Below are 9,450 nucleotides of genomic sequence, written 5' to 3' on the forward strand. Positions count from 1 at the left end.
GGATCAGTGGAAAAGGCTAGGCTCACAAGACAGAATAGTCAATTATAGCAATCTAGTGTTTGACAAACCCAAAGCCCCTAACTTCTGGGAAAAGAATTCATTATTTGATAAAAACTGCTGGGATAATTGGAAATTAGTATGGCAGAAATTAGGCATGGACCCACACTTAACACCATATACCAAGATAAGATCAAAATGGGTCTATGACCTAGGCATAAAGAACGAGATTATAAATAAATTAGAGGAACATAGAATAGTTTATCTCTCAGACTTGTGGAGGAGAAAGAAATTTGTGACCAAAGATGAACTAGAGACCATTACTGATCACAGAATAGAAAATTTCGATTACATCAAATTTAAAAGCCTTTGTACAAATAAAACTAATGCAAACAAGATTAGAAGGGAAGCAACAAACTGGGAAAACATTTTCTCAGTTAAAGGTTCTGATAAAGGCCTCATTTCCAAAATATATAGAGAACTGACTCAAATTTATAAGAAATCAAGCCATTCTCCAATTGATAAATGGTCAAAGGATATGAACAGACAATTTTCAGAGGATGAGATTGAAACTATTACCACCCATATGAAAGAGTGTTCCAAATCATTATTGATCAGAGAAATGCAAATTAAGACAACTCTGAGATACCACTACACACCTGTCAGATTGGCTAAGATGACAGGAAAAAATAATGATGAATGTTGGAGGGGATGCGGGAAAACTGGGACACTAATGCATTGTTGGTGGAGTTGTGAACGAATCCAACCATTCTGGAGAGCAATCTGGAATTATGCCCAAAAAATTATCAAATTGTGCATACCCTTTGATCCAGCAGTGTTTCTATTGGGCTTATATCCCAAAGAAATACTAAAGAAGGGAAAGGGACCTGTATGTGCCAAAATGTTTGTAGCAGCCCTGTTTGTAGTGGCTAGAAACTGGAAAATGAATGGATGCCCATCAATTGGAGAATGGCTGGGTAAATTGTGGTATATGAATGTTATGGAATATTATTGTTCTGTAAGAAATGACCAGCAGGATGAATACAGAGAGGACTGGCGAGACTTACATGAACTGATGCTAAGTGAAATGAGCAGAACCAGGAGATCATTATACACTTCGACAACGATATTGTATGAGGACATATTTTGATGGAAGTGGATTTCTTTGACAAAGAGACCTGAGTTTCAATTGATAAATGACGGACAAAAGCAGCTACACCCAAAGAAAGAACACTGGGAAACGAATGTAAACTATCTGCATTTTTGTTTTTCTTCCCGGATTATTTATACCTTCTGAATCCAATTCTCCCTACGCAACAAGAGAACTGTTCGGTTCTGCAAACATATATTGTATCTAGGATATACTGCAACATATCCAACATATAAAGGACTGCTTGCCATCTAGGGGAGGGGGTGGAGGGAGGGAGGGGAAAAAAAAAATCGGAACAGAAACGAGTGTCAATATAATGTAATTATTAAATAAAAAATTAAAAAAAAATAAAATTAAATTAAAAAAAATAAAATAAAAATAAATTAATCCAATAGTTTTTTTACTTTCAATTTTATTGATCTCTCCTTTTATTTTTAGAATTTTGTGTTTGGCTGGGGGTTTTTAATTTGTTCCTTTTCTAATATTTTTAGTTGCAAGCCCAATTCATTGATCTTCTCTTTCTCTATTTTATGAAGTAGGCCTCTAGAGATATGAAATTTCCCCTTATTACCACTTTGGCTGCATCCCACACATTTTGGTATGACATCTCATTATTGTCATTTTCTTGGGTGAAGTTATTAATTATGTCTATGATTTGCTGTTTCACCCAATCATTCTTTAGTATGAGATTATTTAGTTTCCAATTATTTTTTGATCTATTTTCCCTTGGCTTTTTGTTGAATGTAATTTTCATTACATCATTGTCTGAAAAGGATGCATTTACTATTTCTGCCTTACTGCATTTGAGCTTGAGGTTTTTATGTCCTAATATATGGTCAGTTTTTGTATAGGTTCCATGAACTGCTAAGAAGAAAGTGTACTCCTTTCTGTCTCCATTTAGTTTTCTCCAGAGATCTATCATATCTAACTTTTCTAGTATTCTGTTTACCTCTTTGACTTCTTATTTATTTTGTGATTTGATTTATCTAATTCTGAGAGTGCAGGGTTGAGATCTCCCACCATTATAGTTTTGCTGTCTATTTCTTCTTGCAGCTCTCTTAATTTCTCTTTTAAGAATTTAGATGCTACACCACTTGGTGCATATATGTTTAATATTGATGTTGCTTCATTATCTATGCTACCCTTTAGCAAGATATAGTTTCCTTCCTTATCTCTTTTAATTAGATCAATTTTTGCTTTTGCTTGATCTGAGATCAGGATGGCTACCCTTGCTTTTTTGACTTCACCAGAAACATAGTAGATTCTGCTCCAAGCTTTTACCTCTACTCTGTATGTATTTCCATCAGGGCAGTTTTTAATGATTTCTTGAAAGATGATGTCCAGATTCTTTTTTTTTTCATCATGGCTTTCAGGGAATCCAGTAATTCTTAGTTGTATTTTCCAGGTCAGTTATTTTTCTAATGAAGGATTTTTACATTTTCTTCTGTTTCTTTTTTTTTTTTTTTTTGGTTTTGTTTGACTGATTCTTGATGTCTTATTGAGTCATTCACTTCCATTTGCCCAATTCAATTAGCTTTTTTTTTTTTTTTTTTTTTTTTTTTTTAACATTTTGCATTTTGCCAGTTGTACTTTTAAAATAATTCTTCAGTGGATTTTTCTTTTTCCATTTTGTCAATTCTGTTTTTAAAGTGTTGTTTTCTTTCTCCATTTCACCAAATCTATTTTTTAAAAAGTTGTCTTCAGTGTATATTATATATATATATATATATATATATATTATATATATATATATATATATATATATATATATATATATATATATATATATGTATATGTATATGTATATGTATATGTTTTCCTTTTCACCAAATCTATTTTTTCAGGATTTACTTCAATTTCTATGTTTCCTTTCCCAAACTTTCCTGCAAAGCTGTCAATTTTTTTCCTCCATTTTTCTTCTAATTCCCCTTTTCTTCTAACTCTCTTTTAAGATCCTTTTTGAACTCTCCCAAGAGAGCCTTTTGAGCTTGGAACCAGTTCATATCCTTCTTTGAGGCTTCACCTGGACGTGTTTTGCCATTGTTGTCCTCTTCTGGGCTTGTGTTCTGGGCTTTCCTGTCTCCATATTAGCTCTCTGTGGTCATCGTTCTTTTTGCTTTTTTAAAGGTTGAGGTCTGCTCCTAAAGCACAGGAGAAATTGGCCGGAGCTTCCTTTATAGGGCAACAGGGGCGCTTCACTGACAGTGCTGCAGGTTTCCCCCCTGCACTGGACGAGTCTGGCCAAGCCTCATCTGTTATGTGGGGTTCACAGACATATTTCCCTTCTGTAGTTGTGCTGGAGGTCTCACAGCTTGTCTGCCAACCCACTGCCCTGCTCCATAACAGAGTGGACTATGCTGCTGTATTTTGGCTTAGAGCTTCCCACTAGATTCCCTCACTCTCCACTCTAGGCCACCCTGTACCAGGCCCACACTGGGCTTTGTTCCCCCTGCCCAATTGAGAGAGAGACCTTTCCTTAAGTCCTTTCAAGGTACCTTATGCTGGAAAATTGTTGCACTCAATATTTGTGGATTCTGTCAATCCAAAATTCAATCAGAGACTTGATCTGGTATTGATTCTGAGGGAAACTCAGGCAAAGTCCTGACTACTCTCTACCATCTTGGCCTCCACCTACATATATTTAAAAAAAAAAATCTGTATGTAATGGAAAATCATAGGTTCATATGCAGTCTTCTTTTTCTATTCTTAGTCTACAGAAGTATTCATATTCGTCAAGTTCCTAAGAAAAATAATAATGATTCTGCTGCCAAATTAATATATTAAAAATATGTATCCTATCATGTTACTACTCTTCAGAAATCTTCAGGAATTCCCTATTGCCTATAAGAAAAAAAAAAGCAAACTCCTTAATCTGGAATTAAAAATACTTCACAGTCTAGCAACCATCTATTTTTCCATACTCACATTAACTCCTCTTAACTTACTACCATTCCCAGAGCCCGTCATTTTTCTTTCTCTCATTTCTTTGCCTTTACTAGGAATACACTCTTTCCTCACCTTTGCCTTTTATAATCCCTAACTTCTTTCAAGACTCGGCTCATAGCCAACTCTCTCTGTGAAGTCTTTTCTCAGTTCTTCTTACAACTTATCTTGTGTACACTTAAATATGTGTTTTGAGTTATAGCCTTCCAGTGGAATGTTCATCAAGAAACAGGGACTGTGATGATGAGGACTACTATTATTATTTTCTCCTCTTCCTCCTTTTCTTCCTTCTCCTTTTCTTTTTCATCTTCCTTCCTTCTTCGTGTAGTTCTTTAATTAATTTAATTAAATTGTTTTAAGAACTTGTACCAAGTGCTAAAATTTTAGAAATATACAAGGTATGATGAGATGGTTGTAGCACATAGGCACTTAATAAATGTTTATTGACTTATTAATAGTCTGGATAAAATTGATATTAACTGGGTTTTGTACTTCAGCTGTGTTGGGTTGTTTTGTATTTTTGTCATGCTATATTCTATTAACAATTTTATTATCATACTTGATTTGAACATTTTCTATCTACAATAACAGGCCTGAGGAACGTTTTGAAATAAATAAACTGTCTTGATGCCAGCAGCCTCTCTGGTCTGTGTCCTTTCCCTACCATAATGATATTTTCTTCTGGTGTTTCCCAGATTTTTCTCTCTATAAAAGTTTTTCCTCAGGAAAGAACTTGAAATAGCTTTATATCATGGGGGTATGGAAGAACCTTTGTATTCTGTATTTTAGCCAAAATATATCATAGTCTGTTGGCTAATACGCAAGCAGTCCCATTTAGAGAACAAGCAAACAGGCAGTTTGTTCTATTAATTGAAATTTTCTGTCCCTCAAGTGATCTCTATATTTTATAATAATTCTAAAACAAAAGATAAAAGTCTGAGCAAAGTAAAACATAGATATGTGGTTGGGAAAAGGGGAAGGGATTTACCAGACAGAATAATAGTAACATTAATGTTGGCATGTCTCTGAAAAATTTCTCCCTGAATTCAATTACATTCTTTTTATTACTCTTTCATTCTGGTTAAAGATGAACAAAGAGTTATTTCTTTTTAATTGAATTAAATAGAAACATTGTTATTCCTGAGCTGGTATCCATAAATAAGAAAAACTTTCTAATTCTGCTTTCAGAGAATCAAGATCCTTTCATGGGATTAATTCTGTTCAAAGAAGACTAATTAAGTCTTTGATTTAAATAATTCCAAGTTTAGGAGATCATGTTATTTCTTTTATTATTATTATTTTTAACATTCATTTTGTAAAATTGAATTTCAATTCTCTCCCTCCTTCAAGCCCCTCTTCCACCCATTATACATGTGAAATCATTTAAAATGTGCATGTTTTTTCTTAATATTTCGTATGGACACCACGTGTCCATAATACTATACTATAAATGAATTATAATAATAATAGTTAGCATTTATATGATGCTTTAAAGTTTGCAGAGCATTTTAATTATTGCAATCTCACTTGGTCTTCATGATAATCTTGTGAGGTAGATAGTATTATATAAATGAGGAAAGTGGGGCAGCTAGGTGGCACAGTGCATAGTGTACCAGCCCTGAAGTCAGGAGGACTTGAGTTCAAATGTGATTTCAGACACTTAACACTTCCTAGCTTTGTGACCCTGGGCAAGTCACTTAACCCCAATTGCCTCAGCAAAAATAAATGAATGAATGAATGAATGAATGAATGAATGAATGAATGAGGAAAGTGAGGAAATAGAGGTTAACTGCCCAACCAGAGTCAAGCAGCTTCTAAATACTGGATTCTAATTTCTCTTCCTGACTCCAGGGATAGGCTACCATACCCTTTCCACAGCATCACATAGCTGCCTATCATATGTTAAACTGCTCTCTCTCCCAGCAGAATTTAATAGACAGAAAAGATCTTGAGCTCAAAGAATGGGGTTTCAGCTGCAAAGTGAAAGATAAAGTTCTGAAAGGGATGTGGCAAGGGGCTTTATCATCAAGGGACTGCTTGGCTTGCCATTCGGTAGCCTATCCAGAGCCTAGCTTTGTTGGTCAGCTATCCTCCCATGTCCCCATGGTCTGTGTGTGAATGTTGTCCGCAAAGATACTGGAGGAGTTTGCCATTTCTTCTCTAACGGATTAAGGCAGACAGCATTAAGTGACTTGCTCAGGGTCTCACAACAAGGGAGTGTCTAAACCAGATTTGAACTCAGGTCTTCCTGACCTCTAGGCCCAGTGTGCTCTCTGTCCATTGAGTTATCTAGTTGCCTCGTTCAACCCTACCTAGTATTATTTCATGGGCAATGGTATGTAGTGGTATGATAGAGTCAAACGCCAGGCCTGGAATCAAGAAGATTAATATCCCTGAGTTCAGATTTGCCCTCAGACACTGACTATCAATGTGACCTTGGGCAAGTCACGTACCTGTTTGCCGCAGTTTCCTCATCTGTAAAATGGAGAAGGAAATGACAAACCATTTCCAAACTTCAGATGAGATCACGAAGAGTCAGACAAGACTGAAAAACAATTGAACAATATATATACACACTCTTTTTCATGCTCATAACTATTTTCTTCAGGTGCATTGTAGAAGCACTGTTTGGTTATCATTTTTGTAGACAAGAATATAAGTCAGTGAGGTAAAATCAACCAATCGGTAGGCATTTATTAAGCACATATTAAGTATGTGCCAGGCACTGGAGATTAAAAAAAACAAAAAAGAACAAAGACAGTTTCTGACCCTCAAGGCACTGTCTAAAGCACTGCAAAAGTATAAAATCATTTGCTATATCATAATAGACCAGATTTATGTCATACTCCTTAAACCAAAACCTAGGTTTGCTAATCCATACCTTTTCCAAGCTGATGGTTTTCCTTAAGTGGCTGTCTATGACTAATACTATTCTATACTAATTGTTCTTTTCCTTCTTTTCCAAGGTCTGTCGAGTTGCCTATGAAATCATGCAAACACTCCATCCAGATGCTTCTGCCTACTTCCATTCTTTGGATGACATTTATTATTTTGGCGGCCAGAATGCCCACAACCAGATTGCTGTTTATGCTCACCAACCACGAACTGCTGATGAAATCCCTATGGACCCTGGAGATGTTATTGGTGTGGCTGGAAACCATTGGGATGGCTATTCTAAAGGTGTCAATAGGAAACTAGGGAGAACAGGCTTGTACCCTTCCTATAAAGTGAAGGAGAAAATAGAGACAGTCAAGTACCCCACATACCCGGAAGCTGAGAAATAAACTTACAGGCAAGGGAATGGAAGAAACTCACTCGGTTCAAACAGTTTTGAGCCAAACAGCATACTAACTAAATTTTGAATTTACGTTTTAACTCAGAGTTAAACAAATGAAAGCCTTCAGGACTGAGACTGAATGAACAGCTTAAAACAGTTGGATGAACCATCGCTGGATTTCCTCCTTAATGAACACATTTTGTTACAATGCACTTGCCCCTGTGCGCAGACCAATAGCCTACTCACATGCAAACAGTTGTTTTCTCCCTTGCCCCTTCTTTCAAGGTTTCATCCCCGTCATTCATCACCAAGTGAGCATTTGGCCTACACTGTCTCTGTCATTAATTGACTATAATTCTGACTTTTTAACACTGCCACGTTATGTAATTTGAGTGACATGAACATATTTTATATGTGTGAGATTTCAAACATGGTGCCTATATTTGAGAGATCTATGTGACCTGTTCAGAAGAACCAAACTTTACCCCGTCTCTTGGTGGGGGAAGAGTTGGTTCTTAACTTTTGGTGGTGCCATGACCACCAAATCTGCTCCAACCAACAGATTCAGAATGAGAATTCGATGTTCTTTTCTTTAAATTTTTTTTAAGTAATTGCATTGATTCATCACATCATTAATAAGTGAAGGTTACATCTGAAAATAAACTATTCACCCTCCATTAGGAACTTTTGTAAAACAATGCCATGAACAAATTCTTTAGTACCTAATGTTTCTGGACATTGTCTTTGATAACAAAAAATAAATTTAAAAAAATAAAAGTTTTGTAATTTCTTTTCATATTTCTAGTCAGTAAGAGAACTGGCCATCAACATTACAATGAAAGAATACAGTAAAATGGAGGAAGGGCTGGAGTTGTGTAGCTTTTTCCTCATGCCTATCTACAATTTCTCTTACTTTTTCTCATAAGAAATCTTTAGGGATCAATTAGACATCTCTATGTGATCCCTAACTATGACTGCCATGTTTTGAGAAGCAAGGTTAAGTTTACCCACATGCTTATTATAAAGTTGTTCAGAACTTTTTTTTTATCCTAACTTTTTTTGAGGGAGAAGTTGGTGGGACAAGGTGTTAAAATAAGGGCTGGAGTCACAGCAGACGTTTACTTTAGTATGATATAGAAAACTTGAATGAACTAATATTCCTTTACCACCAGAGAGGGAAAACTAAAGTGAGAATGATTCCAGGTTCAGTTATGTTTATAATTACTGGAATTTTATGTGTTGTATATATGTGTGTGAAGTCATAAATATCATCAATATATGTCTTGTTGGATCAGATACCTTAGTGGGTATGCCTGAGAAGAATTTTGTACTTCTTAGCCAGCTTCTGAGAAGAAGATAACTTCAGATGTCCACTGACTAAACATGGGAAGCTGTGATTTCCATTGTCTCCCACAGTATATGAAATGTGTTATCATCAATAAAGCGATTTTTATTGATGGGAAAGAGGGATAATAAGAGTCTAAAAACTAAGTTGACTCCAATAAGTTCCTCTAAATTCTGTATTTACTATCTCAAAATCAAAAGAAATTTCAAGGGATAGAAATTAATAAACTCCTTCTGGACATCTTTAAAAAGTCACCATTCTTTTAAAAAAAAGTATACTTCACTTCTGTGTAATGGATTTATTGCAAGTATATTTTAGGGACTTTTTCTGGTATATATCCAGGTTGCAAATGAAAAATCTGAATGTTTTGAAGGATGATAACAGATTTCATGTTAAGTATCAGAGAATTCAGTCAGAAAAGAATTTTATTGTATCTTTTCTCTCCCCTTCCCTTTTCTCTTCTCTTCCTCTTCTCTGTTTAAAGAATGCCAGGTGGACAGTATAGATTGGTATTTTGTCTATAACTTGGAATTAGTCTTAGAAACTTATCTGGAGTACTGAAAGTTTAAATGATTTTTCCATGCTCACACATTGTGTGAAAGTCAAAATCAGAACTTGGACCAGATCTTCCTGATTCTAAGATTAATCTTCTGTTCCTTAGGTCACAGTGTCTCTGATAGTCATTCTCTTGGAGCTGCACTAAAACAAAATGAAAGGATTGTGTGCATTCTTTTTTCC

The 9,450-nt window shown here is 35.4% G+C and overlaps 1 protein-coding gene across 3 annotated transcripts in view; it reads left to right on the forward strand.

Moving 5' to 3' along the window:
* FUT8 (fucosyltransferase 8) overlaps nt 1–8,144 on the forward strand; it is a 425,078-nt gene extending 416,934 nt beyond the window's left edge. For all 3 annotated transcript variants that reach the window (XM_051977839.1, XM_051977837.1, XM_051977838.1), the window contains one exon: nt 7,057–8,144. In XM_051977839.1, the coding sequence (XP_051833799.1) occupies nt 7,057–7,374 (318 nt within the window). In that variant the 3' untranslated portion in view covers nt 7,375–8,144. The remainder of the gene's footprint in view (nt 1–7,056) is intronic.
* Nucleotides 8,145–9,450: the final 1,306 nt, after the last annotated feature.

Source organism: Antechinus flavipes, chromosome 2 (assembly GCF_016432865.1).
Source record: "Antechinus flavipes isolate AdamAnt ecotype Samford, QLD, Australia chromosome 2, AdamAnt_v2, whole genome shotgun sequence".
Lineage (NCBI taxonomy): Eukaryota > Metazoa > Chordata > Mammalia > Dasyuromorphia > Dasyuridae > Antechinus > Antechinus flavipes.